This window comes from Pinus tabuliformis, chromosome 8, assembly GCF_031772625.1.
Source record: "Pinus tabuliformis cultivar Carrire ecotype Pingquan chromosome 8, CPIR1, whole genome shotgun sequence".
Classification (NCBI taxonomy): domain Eukaryota; kingdom Viridiplantae; phylum Streptophyta; class Pinopsida; order Pinales; family Pinaceae; genus Pinus; species Pinus tabuliformis.
In genome coordinates this window covers 508,485,758-508,504,326 of record NC_142294.1, presented here as the reverse complement: position 1 = coordinate 508,504,326, position 18,569 = coordinate 508,485,758, and the positions used below count along the sequence as shown (strand labels likewise).

The 18,569-nt window shown below is 42.9% G+C and overlaps 1 protein-coding gene across 4 annotated transcripts in view; it reads left to right on the top strand.

Annotated features, from left to right (window-relative positions):
* Positions 1–18,569, top strand: part of LOC149236313 (nucleoside hydrolase 3-like) — a 335,414-nt gene that overhangs the window by 188,207 nt on the left and 128,638 nt on the right. For 3 of the 4 annotated variants that reach the window (XM_089372376.1, XM_089372374.1, XM_089372375.1), the window contains 3 exons: positions 15,491–15,823; positions 17,335–17,511; positions 17,638–17,922. In XM_089372376.1, the coding sequence (XP_089228502.1) occupies positions 15,491–15,823; positions 17,335–17,511; positions 17,638–17,922 (795 nt within the window). The remainder of the gene's footprint in view (positions 1–15,490; positions 15,824–17,334; positions 17,512–17,637; positions 17,923–18,569) is intronic. The other variant, XM_089372377.1, reaches the window with a different exon arrangement.

The following is an 18,569-nucleotide window of genomic DNA, read 5'->3' as shown; positions in this document are numbered from 1 at the left end:
ACTGCTGCAGATATCACATTGTAATACAGAAACAACAATATGCACACATTGACATAGTTATTTTGGACTAATGTCCTCGGAAAAACCCAATGTGGGAAAACCGATGCAGTAAGGGAGGATTTTATTATTCAACAATTTTCTTGTACAACAGGGTGCCAAAATGGCTTACCCACAGATAGACAAACTTCCAACACTTTCCTAAACCCAGCGTAGGCCCTACTAACCTCTGCTACAGCCTGAAACCCTCTGCGTCAGCTTGAAACCCTCTACGTCAGCTTACTGAGGCTCTACGCAGCCTCTCTGGGCTTCTGTGTCACTCCTACAGCCTCTGCATGGATGACACAGACCCTTTTGGCTCTGCGCAGTCTCTGTTGCCTCTGCGTGGCTTCCTATGGCTCTACGTCTGCCTCTTTTGCGCTGATCTCTCATCTCTTTGTTCTATACTTGCTACTTCCTGACTGCTCTCTAGATCACTGGTTCAATTTCTCAGCAAACCTCGCTCCAGAAATTGAACTCACTGGTCTCCCTCAGTGTATCCTCCAAGTGCCCCCCAAGCCTCCTCTTATACTTTTTCTGTTGACATCTCAACGGCCAAGATTAAGTCCCGAATCAACGACTAAGATTAAATCTGGCTTGATCCATGTATTTTGGACCATTCTAACACAAATTCATATTAATACACATTAATATTTTATTTTCCCTAAGTTTAGACTTAGGGACTCCATTAAAAATATTAATTAATTTAATATCTCCTGATCTGTTTAGAATCTGCCCAAACCCTTTTTGGGTATTGGAGATCTCATGTGCCCCAACGTCTCCACCAAATTCCGTGGCTAGAGCAAATCCGATGCTACCCCAAATCAACACTCCCTCTTAGCGAGGACTGTGCTCTAGCAATACTCCTCATTGAGTATTACTCTGATCATCCGGCATCAGTACTTATGCTGATGTTAGGCCTTCCTACCCAACATCCTCTGCACTGTTGCCTCCTGTACTGCTGCCCATGGTTCTGCCACTATCACTTTTACATCTATACGACAGCTCCCTTTGCATCTGTGCTGTTGCTGGTCCTTTCTCCGAGCATTGCATCTGCACTGCACCTCCTCTCATCATGCTGCTTTTGGTCCTTTCTCCCAACACTGCATCTGCACTGCAACTCCCTCTACATCTGTGCTGTTGTTGGTCCTTTCTCCCAACACTGCATCTGCACTGCAACTCCCTCTTCATTCAAGCTGCTAACACACTACTTTTGAAAGGGGTTATTTACCATCCCCATATTTTCTCTGAAGTAGTCAAATTTTGACTTTCCAAGGGCCTTGATGAGGATATCTGCCACTTGTTCCCCTGTAGGAGTGTAGCTGAACTGTACAGCTCCATGTTGGACACAATCTCTGACAAAGTGACACCAGATATCAATATGCTTTGACCTATCATGAAATACTGGATTCTCAGAGAGTTTGATGCAACTCTGATTATCACACATGATCCCAGTCACCTCCATATTTATTTTGAATAGGTTTACTAGCAGTTTTCTAAGCCATATGGCCTCACACGAAGCTGTGCTTGTTGCCATATATTCTGCCTTAGATGAGCTTAGAGCCACAGACTTTTGTTTCCTACTGCACCAGGAGGTTATTCCTGATCCATTGTTGAAACAGTACCCAGAGGTACTTTTATGATCCACTGAACTTCTTGCCCAATCTGCATCAGTAAATCCACTCAACCTGATATCCTTCCCCTTGTTGTACAAGAGCCCATAATCAACTGTTCCTTGTAAATTCCTGAGAACGTGCTTGGCTGCTGCCTAGTGAGCCCTCTTTTGTTCCACCATGAAATGATTGAGGGTCTTGACAGCGTAGCAAATATCTGGCCTAGTATTGACTAGATACATCAGGGACCCTATGAGCTGTCGGTATAGGGTGGGATCGACATCCTTTTCTTCTGATGCATAAATCTTCTTCCAGTTGGTGATCATTGGCATAGCCATAGGTCTGTAGTCTCCCATCCCGAACCTTTTCAGAAGTTCTGTAGCATACCTTCCTTGCCCAAGGAAGATTTCTCCTTGCTGTTGCCAAACTTCCAACCCTAGAAAATAGTGCATTCGTCGTAGATCCTTCATATCAAACTCTGTGGCTAGATTCTTCTTATAGTCTTCAATAAGTCCGAATGATCCTGTCAGGAAGAGATCATCCACATAGAATATTAAGATAAGTGGCTCGCTCTCTACGACCAGATAGTAGAGATTCAGATCTGTTTCACTCTTGAAAAACCCCATCTTCTGCAAGTAGCCATTTATTCGACCATACCACGCTCTTGGTGCCTGCTTCAGCCCATACAAGGCTTTCTTCAGTCTGCATGCATGAGACTTCTTCTCATGAGTTTCAAAGCCCTATGTTTGTTCACTGTATACTTCTTCTATTACCCCATTCAGAAATGCTGTCTTGACATCCATCTGATGGATCTCCCATCCCATCTGGGCTGCAAGAGATATCATGGTCCTAATAGATGTATACTTGGCTACCGGGGCGAAGATTTCTTCATAGTCAATCCCTTCCTTTTGAGCATACCCCTTAGCCACAAACCTGGCCTTGTATTTTTCAATACTGTCGTCTGTAGCATATCTGATCTTGTAAATCCATCTTGAACCTACCACAGATCTGTCTTAAGGCCTTGACACCACCTCCTAGACATCGTTTACCATTATGGAGTTATACTCCTCCACCATCGCATCTAGCTAGACCTGATGCTGAGTTGCCTCCTTGAAGCTGGCAGGCTCTCCATCCTGAGCTACTAACGCCTGATACCTGTCTAGCTGTTTTCACTCCCTTTTACTGTTCCTTGGCTCTCCGATGAAGTTCTCTGCATCACGCAGAATCTGACAAAGTTCCCTGCTGGTTCTTCCTCTGCCAATAGGTGCTTCTGTTTGCTCCTCTTCCTCATCCTGAGAATCTTCTTGATTTGAGGAAGGATTCTTCACTTCCGTTGGTTGAAGAGGCATGACCAACGGATCCTCTTTCGACTGCTCCTTGGAAGGCATTTCGCGAGATCTTCTAAAAGCTCTGTCCTCCATGAACTTTACATCTCATCGTACTACTACCTTCCTGCTCCCTGGAAGATAGATCCTGTATGCCTTAGCGTTCTCACTATATCCTGCCAGATACCCCTTTTCTGCAGTCTGATCTAGCTTCTTCCTCTTTTCTTCAGGTATGCGACAATATGCCAAACTCCCAAATATCCTGAAATGACTGACTTCAGGTGTCTTCCCAGTGAAGACTTTCTTTGGAGTAATCTTGCCCAATGCTCGATGAGGAGTCCTGTTCTGAACGTAGACAACTGTGTTGCATGCTTCTGCCCACAGAATTTTGGCATATCCTGATCATACAGCATGGCCCTAGCTGCTTCTATAATAGTCCTGTTTTTCCTTTCTGCCACCCCATTTTGCTCTGGATTGTAGGGAGCTGTCCACTCTCTTCTGATGCCCTCCTTAGCGCAAAAATCAATGAAGTCCTTATCGACATATTCGCCACCATTATCTAAGCGCAAGACTTTTATTTTCTTACCTGTCAGATTCTCCACTAGAGCCTTGAACTCCTTGAATCGACAAAAAACCTCATCCTTGGTTTTCAAAAAATAGATCCAAATTTTCCTCGAGTGGTCATCAATCAAAGTAAGGAAATACTCGGCACCACTGAGAGCTTTAACGGACATAGGTCCACAGATATCTGAGTGTATCAATCCTAGTACACTCTTGGCCCTGTGGTTGCTCCTAGGAAATGCCGCCTTGGCATACTTTCCTAGAGCGCATCCCCTGCATACATCATCTCGTTCCAGACTTAGATCCGGAACTTCTATTACAGTGCTCTTGAGAATTCTTAGAGCTCCATGGTGCAAGTGACCCATCCTTCTGTGCCATAGTTCGTTCAAGTCTTTGTCCCCATGACTGCCTATTAGTGCCATTGGAGATTCTAGTTGTAATTTGTACAACCGATTACTTTTGATCCCGATCTACACTTTCTTTTTCCAGCTTGGGTGTTTGACGTATACCTTTTCCTTGATGAAGTAGACGTCATAGCCCTTGCCTTGTAGTTGTGACACGGAAAGTAAGTTCATCCCCAATCCTGGCACATGTAGCACATTTGTGGCACGGAACCGCTCTCCCGATTCTGTTTGAAAAACTATGGTACCCTTTCCTACTGGAGTACACTTTGCCTTGTTTCCCATGGTGATCTGAAAATTCATCTTCTCTTCTCGATATTCTGAGAAACAATCCCTGATTCTCATCATATGCCACGAGGCTCCATTGTCTATATACCATACTTTTGATGATGTAGCACTAGTCATGCACGCCACTTCTCTTGCCAACTTGGAAGCCAACATAGAGAAATCGAAATCTCTCTCTTGTGCAATCTTCTGAAAATCTGCGTGAGTCCCCTGAGGTGGATGCCTCTACGTCGTCGTCTCGACCCATAACTGATTTACCCTTTCTGTCTCTAATAACCTCGCTCTGATACTATGTGGAAATTCTACCACTGCAGCAACTGATTTACTTTTCCTACTTATTTCGTCATAAGTTGTTATGAAATTACTTTAATAAACATTAAAATAGATAATGCTGCAGATATCACATCATAATACAGAAACAAAAATATGCACACATTGACACAGTTATTTTGGACTAATGTCCCCGGAAAAACCCAATGTGGGAAAACTAGTGCAACAAGGGAGGATTTTATTATTCAGCAATTTTCTTGTACAACAGGGTGCCAAACTGGCTTACCCACAGATAGACAAACTTCCAGCACTTTCCTAAACCCAACGTAGGCCCTACTGACCTCTGCTACAGCCTGAAACCCTCTGCGTTAGCCTATTGAGGCTCTGCGCAGCCTCTCTGGGCTTCTGCGTCACTCTTGCAACCTCTGCGTGGATGACGTAGGCCCTTCTAGCTCTGCGCAGTCTCTGCTGCCTTTGCATTGCTTCCTCTGGCTCTGCGTCTGCCTCTTTTGTGCTGATCTCCCGTCTCTCTGTTCCGTACTCGCTGCCTCCTGACTGCTCTCCAGACCACTGGTTCAATTTCTCAGCAAACCCCGCTCTAGAAATTGAACTCACTGGTCTCCCTCAATGTATCCTCCAAGTGCCCCTCAAGCCTCCTCTTATACTTTTTCTGTTGACATCTCAACGGCCGAGATCAATTTCCTAATCAACGGCTAAGATTAGATTTGGCTTGATCCATGTCTTTTGGACCATTCTAACATAGATTCATATTAATACACATTAATATTTTATTTTCCCTAAGTTTAGACTTAGGGACTCCTTTAAAAATATTAATTAATTTAATATTTCCTAATCTGTTTAGAATCTGCTCAAACCCTTTCTGGGTATTGGAGATCTCATGTGCCCCAACCTCTCCACCAAATTTTGTGGCTAGAGCACATTCGTTGCTACCCCAAATCAACACATCTCTGCCACGAAAATGTTGAACTGCTCTTCTTTGCTTCTTACTACTATTGCTTAGCCAATAAGAAAATGGACTTCTTAGCAGGAAGTCTACTGAGGAAAAATTCCCTCACTGTGCTTCTCTTCTCCCTTCTGACGTCTTTTTGCCCAGCAAAAACGGCCTGTAGAAAAACTGCATCCCACCAGCTCTTCCTCATGTTGAGGCTTCAGTACTGTTCCCTCTGCCACAACAAGATTTTGATCTGGAAGGCCTTATCTCTGTCGACTCACTCAAAGAGAGACTGCCTCGAAAATCAGCCCTCCGGCTAGGACTGCGCAAACCCCTCTGGGGATTCAAACTGCTGCTTCCTTCTGCTTTTTCGACCTCCTTTTCTACTCAGTGCTGGGTTCTCTGGCACTGTTCTTGTTGCTTCACCTGCACTCACTCTGATATCATGTGAAAATTCCTTAAACCCAAGAATTCCTACTGCAACATTGATGATATTTCTCCTTGCTTGTTAGATTTACATGAACAAGTTATTTGCAGTTTCCTAAGGCAAACATCGAAATACATACACTGCAGCCTACACCAATTAAATTATATGCTGAAACAAGAACAGGACAATAAAGAAAGATACTCACAAGTGACAGTTATTTTTGGACAAACGTCCCCGAAAAAACCCAATGCAGGAAAACCGTTGCAATAGCTCAGTTTTATTATTTTACAGTAGTAATTTCTGAATACAACTTTTGGATGCCTACTCGGCAATCCAGTTACTGAGAATATCACTGACAGAGAGATCTGTGAGATTACCTCACACTATCACTGGAAATCCTGGCTGATCCAACCCCTGAATGATTGCTCCTGGCTGCCTCTGCGCAGTGTCTGTGTCAGCCCAACGTCAAACCCTGGGGACAACGTCACTCCTCCAGCTGATTGATTTGCTGGCCAGGAACTTCGATTTCTGCCTCCTGGTCTCACACCCTGGCTCCCAGCTTCTGAAATTGATTCCTTCAGCAAATTTTGAGACTTCCTTTTAGCTTCTGCGCTGCCTCTGCGTGGGCCTGCGTAACACTGTGTCAACCTCTCTGGCTCTGCGCTGCCACTGTTGGATCTCCCTCTGCCTTCTCTGCTAAGTATCCTCCAACCGAGAAAGATTTCCCTTTGGATACTATCCCTGCCCCTCACTGCAAAAGCTCACTTCGAATTTCTCAACAGCAGTTGCTCTGCTTCAGAAATTCGATCTTCTGAACTCTCTCTGTGCATCTTCTAAATGACCCTCAAACTTCCTTAAATAATCTTCTCGTTGACATTCAACGACCCAATAATCAATGCCTAAGATCATTTTTGTTTGATCCTCGTCTTCTTCTAGAAGTTACACCCACAGTTAGATAACTTAGATTAATACCCATTAATTATTTTATAATTATTTTAATAAAACTGTCTCCGAGTGGAATTTCCCAAAACGCTTTCTGGGTTCTTTGGAATACATGTGCCCAAGCCTCCCTGTAAAATTTGAGACTTAGAGCACATTCAATGCTACCATAAATCAACATAACTCGTGGCTCCCACATGCTGCATAGAAAAACGATTCAAATTTGGTCACAACTATGACCCAACACAAGACAAAATGCTGCTCCAAGTCTATTATAATGTGTTGTTATGAATGTGACTGGTTAGGGCATGATAGCGCACTGCGCCAACCCTTAACCAAGCACCAAAACAACCTTCAATCACTCTGTATCACCTCACAGGACATCTCCTCCTCTACGATGCTGATTTGGGCATGTATGAGCCCTTAAACAACCCTACGCAACCCTTTTTTGTGGTGTTATGGCCTGCGGCCTAACACACAATCATCTTGTAGCTTACGACCTACACAAAATGAGTTCCCTGTCCATTAAACAATGCCCCAACAGACCTGCATTGACCCTTAGCTTACTCAGCCTCCATGCAAGAGTAAATAGCCCTTCAAACAGTCCCTAGAAGGCTCCACGCAGCCTTCCCTTCCTCGCTGAAGTAGTCTCCTTTCTGCGGCCTCAACAGAAATACCCTTGCTCCCTTGACCGAGTTCCTTATGCTCCTTTGATGAGCTCTTGTGTTGCACAAACAGATGAGGAAAAGCCTCCATCTTCACCTTCTATATATACACAATAGAAGGGGTCCTCAAAACGTCAACTATGCGCTTGTCCAGCTGTCAAGAGGCTTATTTAACTCAAGCCGACCTTAACTCGTATGGTGCGAACCCACTCCATAACTTAACAAATTCATATCTCACTAAGGACAACTCAAAATTCGACGATTTTCAAGGTGTTGGATTCTCCTTTCCACCCTCTATCATCTCATCCCTTTACATGTCCAAAGTTATCCATGGTTTTGGCCCAAATCACGATGGGTGAAAAACCCCAAGCTTGGATTCCAAGCCCACAAGTGACCCTTGTGGTGCTCCACCCTCCAAACCCTGAACCCTAGGGCTTGGATGTTGATTTGGGGTAGTATCGGATGTGCTCTAGCCATGAATTTTGGTGGCGAGGTTAGGGCACATGAGATCTCCAATACCCAGAAAGGGTTTGGGCAGATTCTAAACAGATCAGGAGATATTAAAATAATTAATATTTTTAAAGGAGTCCCTAAGTCTAAACTTAGGGAAAATAAAATATTAATGTGTATTAATATGAATCTGTGTTAGAATGGTCCAAAAGACACGAATCAAGCCACATCTAATCTTAGCCGTTGATTAGGGACTTAATCTCGGCCGTTGAGATGTCAACATGAAAAGTATAAGAGGAGGCTTGAGGGTCACTTGGAGAAGACACACCACAGTGATCAGTCATTCTATTCTCTAGAGCAGGGTTTGCTAAGGGAGATAGAATTAGTGATCGGGAGATGCAGCTGAGGGGCATTTGAGTACAGAGAGATAGAGAGGTAGAGATAGTGCTGGGAGAGCAGTGCAGTAGCCAAGGAAAGTGACGCAGAGCCAGCTAGGGATCACGCAAGGCCACGCAGAGGCAGCCAGGAGTTGTGTAGAGCCTCAAAGAGGCCATCGTTGCTGACGTAGAGGGCCAGAGGGCTGACGCAGGGCCTTCCAGGGCTGACGCAGACCCATTCAGGGTGACACAGAGCCAACGTGAGACAGAGAGCGGTTGACGAAGTCTAGAGAGAGGCTGATGCTGGGGTTTCTGGGGCAGATTTGTGCTGAGTAGCTGCCGAAAGGATTATTTGAGGTTTCAGCCAGGATATTTGTCAGAAACTGAGAGGTATTACTGCCAAGGAAATTCTCTGTTGGGTAGGCCAGTTTTGGCACCCAGATTGTACTCTGATATTGCTTAATAAGAAAACCCTTAGATAGCTGCACCGGTTTTCTCACATTGGGTTTTTCCGGGGACATTAGTCCAAAAATAATGGTGTCATATGTGTTTGTTTCTGTTTCTTTTAGTTGTTGATTTGTAATATGTTGAGCATGCACTAGTGTTTATTTTTAGTATTTACATTGTAAATAACTTGTTAAGGAAAATAAAAAGTAGGTAGGAATAAATCAGATAAAGTGCATGGAGGGTTTCTAACTAAGTAAACTTAGAAACTTTAACATGGTATCAGAGCATGATTGCAGATCACAAGAGGACTAAAGGACATTAGCCGAGTGGAGCAATAGCAGCAGAAAACAACTGTCTCGAGGTGACAGAAGTTGTTTCTAGCAGAGCAGCAACAAGGAAGGGTGACGGAGTGCCTGTGTCATCAAGGTTGAGTCGGGAAGAGGCAGCGCAGAGGCTAAGGAAGGCAAAAGAAGCCTCACGCAGAGCCACGCAGTAGCTGGGAGGATTGACGCAGTTGGCTGAGGAGGTTGGGTTGCTGGTGTCGGGATTGCGCAGAGCCTAGGAGCTCTCACCTTCAGGTTGCTGGGGTTTAGAAGGCTATGGGAATATTGCAGAGTGGAGCTGGTGAGGTACTGTAGTCAGAACAATACCTGACAGAGCAAGGCCAGAGGAGTTGCTACCGAGGGTTTCTAGCCGAGGAACCTGGATCAGTGGTGTAGTTGCACAAGACGATCAGAGTAGGGGGCATCTCGACCGCGGCAGAAGGATTTCCGAGAGGGAAATCAGGGCTCAGAGGGAGTCCAAAAGAGAACTTCCAGACGGGAAGTAGAGACTCGGAGGAGTCGAACAGAGAACTTCCAAGAGGGAAGTAGAGGAGCATCATGGCACTACACAGAGTAAGAGACCAGGATAGACTGGACGGAGCATCGAACTTCGTAGTTTGGAAGGCCTGGATCTTATCCGTACTTGACAAGAATTGTGTCAAGAACTTCGCCTTGAAGGTAATAGCTGACCCAGTCGACCCCAATGATAATGCAGGTACGAGGAGGCGATGGTGAGGGCTAAGAGCATTATCCTTGACGGGGTCAAGGATCACGTAGTACCACACATAGCCGAGAAGAAAACGACATTTGAGATGTGGGAGGCTCTCAAGAAGCTATACCAGCATACTTTTGTGCAGAGAAGAATGCTGCTTGAGAACCAGTTGAGGTCGTATCAGATGAAGAAGGGAGAATTGATTGACACCTTCCTCGGAGGATTGAATGAGATCTGAGATCAATTGACTACCATAGGGGCGACACCGGATCAGGAGCTGATGGTGAGGACATCCCTGAATGCTGTCTCAGAAGACTGGGAAGTATTTGTCCAGAGTATACTGGGTAGAGGGACACTTCCACCTTGGGATGAGATGTGGGCAACTCTTTGCCAGGAAGAGATCAGAAGACAGTCGAAGATGGGTAGCAGCAGCAAGGGGATCAAAGTCAAGCAGGAGGAGGAAGATGTGGCCCTAGCATTTGACGGAAAGTAGGAAAAGCTGAAGAAGAAGGATCTCTCCAAGATCAAGTGCTTCCGCTGTAGGGAGCTAGGTCATTATGTGACCCAGTGTCCAAGGAAGAGGAGTAAGGGAGAGTCTTCCGAGACTAAGGCAGCGCCAGCACAGGTAGAGAAGGAAGTTTTGACAGACAATGACTGTGCCATGAGTGCACACGCGCCACTTGAGCGGAAGTGGGGAGGCATCGAGCTGTAGTCAAGTGGACTACAGGCGATGAGGGGTAGGATCCTCGAGGTACCCAACCTCTTGGATTATACCTTGCTACGAGAGCCCCGAAGAGTAGTAGGACTGGCTAAGTCGGGTAGAGATGGATGCGGATGGAGCGGCAGAGAGAGCTACAGTGCAGGAGTCTCGAGACAGCACAAGGCTAGCAGGCTGCAGTAGTGCGAGAGGCACAGGAGTGTTGCACCAGTGCAAGATGGCACAGAGAGGTGTGCAACGGTGCGAGATGCAGGGAGTTGTTGCAGCAACGCAGAGGTCAGAGAGGGAGCACTTGTCAGCGGTAGAGGGAGCTTCAGCATCAGTGGGTGTCTCTAGCCCAACAGGGAGGTCAGATTGGGAGATCAGTTACTTACTTCTTAGTAACTGAGTTGCAGTGCAGCAGTGGGCAGCACGATGCAACATGATGAGAGGAGGTGCAGTGCAGATGCAGTGTTGGGAGAAAGGACCAGCAACAACACAGATGCAGAGGGAGCTGTCGTACAGATGCAGCAGTGGCAGTGGCAGAACCATGGGCAGCAGTACAGGATGCAGCAGTGCAGAGGATGTTGGGTAGGAAGGCCTAGCATTAGCACAAGTACCGATGCTGGATGATCAGAGTAATACTCAGTGAGGAGTATTGCTAGAGCACAGTCCTCGCTAAGAGGGAGTGTTGATTTGGGGTAGCATCGGATGTGCTTTAGCCATGAAATTTGGCGGAGAGGTTGGGGCACATGAGATCTCCAATACCCAGGAAGGGTTTGGGCAGATTCTAAACAGATCAGGAGAAATTAAAATAATTAATATTTTTAATGGAGTCCCTAAGTTTAAACTCAGGGAAAATAAAATATTAATTTGTATTAATATGAATATGTGTTAGAATGGTCCAAAAGACATGGATAAAGGCAGATTTAATCTTAGTTGTTGATTAGGGACTTAATCTCGACCGTTGAGATGTCAACTTGAAAAGTATAAGAGGAGGCTTGAGGGGTTTCTAAGAGAGATAGAATTAGTGATCGGGAGATGCAGCTGAGGGGCATTTGAGTACAGAGAGATAGATAGGTAGAGATAGCGCCGAGAGAGCAGCGCAGTAGCTATGGAAAGTGACACAGAGCCAGCCAGGGATCACACAGGGCCACGTAGAGGTAGCCGGGAGCTGCGCAGAGCCTCGGAGAGGCCAGCGTTGCTGACGCAGAGGGCCAGAGGTCTGACGCAGGGCCTCCTAGGGCTGACGCAGACCCATCTAGGGTGATGCAGAGCTAGCGTGAGGCAGAGAGGGCTGACGTAGTCCAGAGAGAGGCTGACGCTGGGGTTTTTGGGGCAGATTTGTGCTAAGTAGCTGCCGGAAGGATTATCCGAGGTTTCAGCTAGGAGATTTGTCAGAAACTGAGAGGTATTACTGCCAAGGAAATTCTCTGTTGGGTAGGCCAGTTTCGGCACCCAGATTGTACTCTGATATTGCTTAATAAGAAAACCCTCAGATAGCTGCATCGGTTTTCCCACATTGGGTTTTTCCGGGGACATTAGTCCAAAAATAATGGTGTCATATGGTGTGTTTGTTTTTGTTTCTTTTAGTTGCTGATCTGTAATATGTTGAGCATGCACTAGTGTTTATTTTCAGTATTTACATTGTAAATAACTTGTTAAGGAAAATAACAAGTAGGTAGGAATAAATCAGATAAAGTGCATGGAGGGTTTCTAACTAAGTAAACTTAGAAACTTCAACATTGGAGTATCTCCCAAGCTACTCAAAAATCACCGGAGTGCCCATATATGGTGTCGTTGATCTTCATGTTTCGATTTGATGGTTGCTTGACGAAAAGAGGATAAAAGAACATAAAGAAAGATAATAAGTCTACAAGAATATCACAATTAATTATCAACATAAGAGAATCTTTTTGCCTTTCTGAATTTCTAACAATCTATGTTTGCCGAAGCTGCGGTCTGTTGCTCCCCCTTCTTGTCCTTCTTCTTCTTGGGACACTGGGTGTTGTAGTGACCAAACTCACCACACCTGAAGCATTTAATCTTCAATAGATCTTTCTTCTTCTCTCCTCCCTTTGAGCCTTGTCCTTGACTGAGACCTTTCTTCACCTTCCCTTTACTAGCAAGGCTATGTTCTTGTCCTCCTTCTCAACCTTCGGCCCTTTGGTGGTGGTACTACTGACAATACCCTTGAAAAGGATGATCCTTAACTCCTCTTGTGTTAAATCACTCCATAGGAATTCCCAATTAGGAAATTTGTCACGTCTAGTGATACCCTGGACAAATATGGCTGACTTTGGGGTAAACCAATTGAGTGCTATTCGCTCAAGGTCACTTTCCTTGGGTTTCTCACCTGCAACTGCAAGCTCATCCTGGACATCTTGAATCCTGGTGAGATATGGAGTTACGCCCTCATCCTTCATCATCTTCGTGGTCCTTAGCTTCTCCTTGAGAACCATTTTACTGTTTTCTGATGGATCCTGGTATAAATTCATGAAAACATCCCACATTTCCTTTGTTGTGTTCTTCTCTGCAATGTGTGGAACAATATGATCTCGGACTCCATCCAAGACCAACCTCTTGGCTGTGGCCTGATCTTTCCTATACTCGTGGAATTGGGTCGGATTTGTTGGTACAACTATGATTGCTGTCACGAACTCTTTCAGGCCATGCTCATTCAATAGGAATAACATCCGAGCCTTCTAGATACCAAAATTTGAGGCTTCGTCAAGTCTATCCTGATCTCTGAGACTTGCTGCGACCATCTTTGCAAAATTCAAAAACATGGAAATAAACAGGAATATCCTCCCTTTCCTGCTCGACCTCTCTCTCTTTGCTACTCGCACTCCCTTTTAGAATGCTCAGTTCTGCTTCTGCCTACCTCTGGGTGTCTTTCTCCGGTCCTCACACTGCTTGCTACCTCAACCGAGAAACTCGTTTGACCTTATAGAAGTCCTTCTCGGGAATCCGACACACGATTTGCTGCTCCTGAAGCTTGCACTAGCTGGCGGAAAAACTACTACAACCTACTGCAACTGAAAATCATGGATTTCCTCCTAACAACTGGATCTGGAAGCTCTTTGAGAAATTCCTCTGTGTGTGCTTTTCTCTTCCACCTAGCGTTGATCTACTACTATTCGACTAGTTGCAAACCAATTGCACCTAGATCTGCTCAACGAAATTACTGATTTTCTCACCGAAACTACTTCCCGACAACACCACTGCCTACAAATCACTACAACTGAGACTCTTTGAATTTTTTGTTGCCTGCAAACTAAAAATAGAACCCTACCTCTGCTAATCCGCACTTCCTATTGGTGGCCTGCAAAAATCTAGAAATTTTGCCTAGAGTCTCTCTCTAAAGCTGCAAAATTTCTCCCTTGTTATTGAGCCTCTAATTTGTCTTCAGACTTGCTCTGATACCATGTGTAAATTCCTTGAAATGCAACAACTGAAACTTATTCTTCTAACTAATTAATTATGCATTTGTTATGACAAAATAACAAATAAATCACACTGCAATTTATTCACAATAAAAATGTTCAAGAAAATAAATTGGAACTGAGAAATAGATGCATACACACAATAAAAATGACACCAATGTTTTTGGACAAAAGTCCCTAGAAAAACCCAATTGGGAAAAACGGTGCAGCAGATGAGGGTTTATTTTATTATATGTGTATCGAAATCTAAGTACAACATCTAGATGCTAATCTGGCAATCCTAGAACAAAATAATCTGGGCAAAAATATCTGTTTGTCTCACTCCACACTTGAACTGGCTTTGTCTGGCTGCTCGAATTGGCCCTGCATGAGCCTCTGCGCAATGCTTTTGCAAGCCCTGCTCGCAATCCTAGAATTGCTCAAACTTAGACGTCCTAGCTAACTCTGCCTCTAGAAGTGATTCGCTTGGCCTTCTGGAAATTTTCCCAGCCTCTAGCACCTTAATCACCCTTCTCCACAGCTAAATCGAACTGCCTCCTTGAGGCTTTTGTGCAACCTCTGAGTGGAATAACTCAACCTCTCCGTTGTTGCCTCTTTGGAACTGGAAACCTCCTCTGAAATTTGTCTGCTCCTGCTCCTCAATCTTTGCTTCCCTCCTCTGACTCGAACTCTTCTTCCTGCACTGAATCACGACAACTGGATAGCTCGATCTGCCCAAGGGACTCGCTCTCCTAATGTTTTTATCTCTGTCTCCATCGTCCTGCTCTTATAATCTTTTGTTGGTGAACCAACGGTCATGATTAGATCTCCATCAATGGAAAAGATTATCTCAAAATCAATCTGTGTGAGTTTCTAGAGCTTTCTCGCCTTTCCTTAATTAATTACTATTAATTAACCAGTTTTCCTAAGTTAGACTTAGGAAAAATTTAAATGATGGCTAATTAATTTAATTAAGGTGTTTCGCAAGCTTATCTTGCGAAACCTTTTCTTGTTTTTGAATATCTCGTGTTCTTCGCCTCTCTAACACAAATCGAGGCTAGAACACCAGTCTGATGCTACAAAAACTAATATTTTATTGGGAACATTGTATGGTGGGTTTTTTCCTGCAAGTTCTTTGAACATCGAATCTCCAAACGTTAAAATTTCTCTTAAGTTTGAGTCTCTTTATAAGTCATAAAAATTCACCTATTTTGATTGCAAGAATTAGTAAGAAGCTATAATTTTATTTTTTCAAATACATTTTTGTATTACATATATAATCCTTACTTTATGAAATTTCAAATTATATGATCCATCTCATATGCTAATGTAAACTGGTCATTGCTTAAATTTTTCCTTCCATATCCTTTGTGAAAATGACATCATCTTATTTTGGTTTCTTTTGATGTAGACGTAACAGACAGATATTTTAATGACAATTCATTAGGCACAGAGCATTAGCTGTTATATTGATAAGACTTTTGAATTTATATAGATGTTTTGTTGGATTCTCCGTTTGAATAAAAGACTTATCTTTGCATTGTTTTGGTTTACAAAAGTTTCTTGTTCTGTTATTCCTGTACAGGGAAAAAGACACTACTCATCTCTTAAACAACCTACATCACAGCAAGTGATGATGGAAACATTGTCTTCAGGCCCAACAATTGTTCTCCTGATTGGGTCCCATACTAATTTTGCAACATTTCTTATGACACACCCGGAGTTGAAGAAGAACGTGGAACACGTGTTCATAATGGCTGGTGGTGTACGATCAGAAAATCCTACTGGATGTTGTCCCAAGAATGCCACATCTTGTATACCTGAACAGTGTGGTGACCATGGAAATTTATTCACTGCATATACCAGTAATCCATTTGCTGAATTCAATTTATTCGGAGACCCATTTGCGGCATATCAGGTATTCTGATGATTGCCAAATTTCTAAGCTTGTTGAAAATATTCAGATTTAATGGAAATATGATGCATGCCTGAATTTTAAACTCAAATTTTCTCTCCTTGTGAGAAATTTAAATTGAGTCCTCTAGTAATGAAATAAATATAATTATTATCTAAGAGTACAAGGGCAAGTGCTCTAAGAGAAGAAAAACGAGCGACTCATTAAAATCTTGAATTCCTTTTATGTCGAAGATTCAAGAGTTACAGCCAGATGATTTTCAACTTTTCAAATATTCATTCAGTTTATCGGCATCTGGGATGCCTTACTGGTAGTCTATTTCATCTGGGCAGGAGAAATGATAAAAATTCAGTTGCTTGTATGATATAAATGCTACATATTCCTCTCAGGTTCCTGCTCTGAAACAACTAAGGAATGAAAAATACGAATTTTGCGAAGTATTTCAACAGATTCAGGATGCTTCATTGTTATTAATAGCTACATATCTAAACGAGATATTTGATTGATAATAGTATCATACATCCTGTAAAATTTCTCATACGTAAACCTATCAAGTTCAACAACTTTCTAAATATAGCAGTCTTCCGTTGTCATTGGAAGGGAAACATCCAGTTCTAGTTTAGATGCTTTTCTCAAACAATGAACAGACTCTTCAATTTCCAGCTCCACCTTGGACGAGTGATGCACCAATTAGTGTCTTAAGTTACCCCAGTCGTGTTCTTTCAGTGTCTTTGCTCTCCTGGTAGCTGTTGATAGTATTGACTTCCTTCTTATAGGTTTTTCAACTTAGTAATATTTTCTGCCTGCCTCCGAAACTTTTGCCTATTGTGAGCAGGGCCTTGGTTGGTAAAGCGGGTTGGTGATATTTTCCCCACCAAAGTTCAATCCCCCAACGTTATGTTTGCCCCTTGTGGACCTGTACACCTGTGCAAGTGAGCCATTTATTGCAGTTGGAGCCAGGTGCAATTCCTGCATTATTTTGGCAGCATAAATGCCCCCTACTAGGGGCTTCTTAGGTGAAGAAGCTTAAATAGTTTAATGTTGTAAACCGGTTTTGCTTCATTGAATATATTCATACCTTAGAGAGGTGCACACTTTCCACATTGGGAGATGAGAAGCCTCTGTCAAAAAAAGAATGCTTATTTTCTTCTTTGAAGTATTTAATTTTTCTTTTTCAGCCTTAAGAAAAAACAAATTTTCTGATAAAAGACCATTTCTGACTCAGACATTTAAGCTAACCTTCAGATTACAACGAGAATTTTGGCATAAGTCTGAGGTCCCAAAAAGCTTTGTGTTTTTTTTGAAGGAAAGAAATTCCAAAGGAATTTTTTTTTTGGCTGAAAATGTTTGGCCAAAACTTGTCCTTTTGTGGTTCAAAACGATTCGTTATGTCTTGTATCTCAAAGGATTTACCATGGCTAATTTGGTATGTCAGATTAGATGGTATGCAAATACATGAGGCATTCGGACAAACATATCTAACTCAAAGGCTGTTTAAATGTCTATGCTTGCAGGTTTTCCATTCAGGTCTTCCTATCACACTTGTTCCACTAGATGCAACAAATACTATTCCTATAAATAAGGACTTTTTCTTGGAATTTGAGCAAGAAAAACATACATATGAGGCACAATATGTCTTTGAATCACTAAAAATAACACGCGACACTTGGTTCAATGATGAGTTCTATACGGTACGCTTTCAAAGATATTGTGCATGTGGCTTAATTTCTTAGTTTGTGAAACTTTTTTATGCTACTGAAAACATCAGCTTTGTGTCTGATTATATACTATATTTACCATCTTACAAACTACTGCAGAGTTATTTCATGTGGGACTCTTTTACATCTGGCATCCTGCTCTCAAGCATTTGGCATGGACATGACAACATCGAAGACAATGACTTTGCTGAGCTTAATTACAGATACATAACTATAGTGACCTCAAACGAGCCATATGGAATACATGATGGTTCAAATCCCTTCTTTGATAATCGAACCACACCTAAGTTTCATCTTAAGCAAAGAGGAGTGCATAGTGGTCATGTTCAGACAGGCATCCGAGATCCATTTTGCCTTGTACCAAACGGAAAAGGAAAATGCATGGCAAGCTCTTGCTTCCTATAATTTATATTCTCTTCGTCTCTTTTAATTATGCTTGAAAGAAAATTTATACTGACAAGAAAAAATGCACAGTTGGAATTTACGCCAAACCAAATTTATATGCATGTGCCAATCATCCAAATTTTACATGCTTATGATTATAGTGCCAAAATTGGTATGCATAAAATCTAAGATAAGAATAAGTATTTTTTGTTTTGGTAACAAATGGATCTCGTATTTCAGTAAATGCACAGAAGACAATACATCATAGTAACTTAGACTGCCGTCCAAACCAGAAACATGCATATTGCTCCTCCCAATACAAGCAAGGAGGGTATGCGTATCTGATGTGATCCCAATTTCAATTCAACCAATGGATTTAATCCCCATTCTTGCTAGAAACTAAACTTGTGAGTGAGTATCACCCAGCAATTTGCCCCAGGAGAAACGGTGCAGTTTCTCCATTAAAAGCAGCCCAGGTGTATGTTTACCTGATAAAGAGAGAGATGTGTCTGATAGCATTCTATAGTCCTCTACTTACAAGTCTAATCATCCATATGTCCCAAAAACTTTCCCCCTTCCAAAGGAGGGGATAATGGACAGCATATGAAATAATTTATTCTGCAACAATCCAATTGTAACAAGTTCAG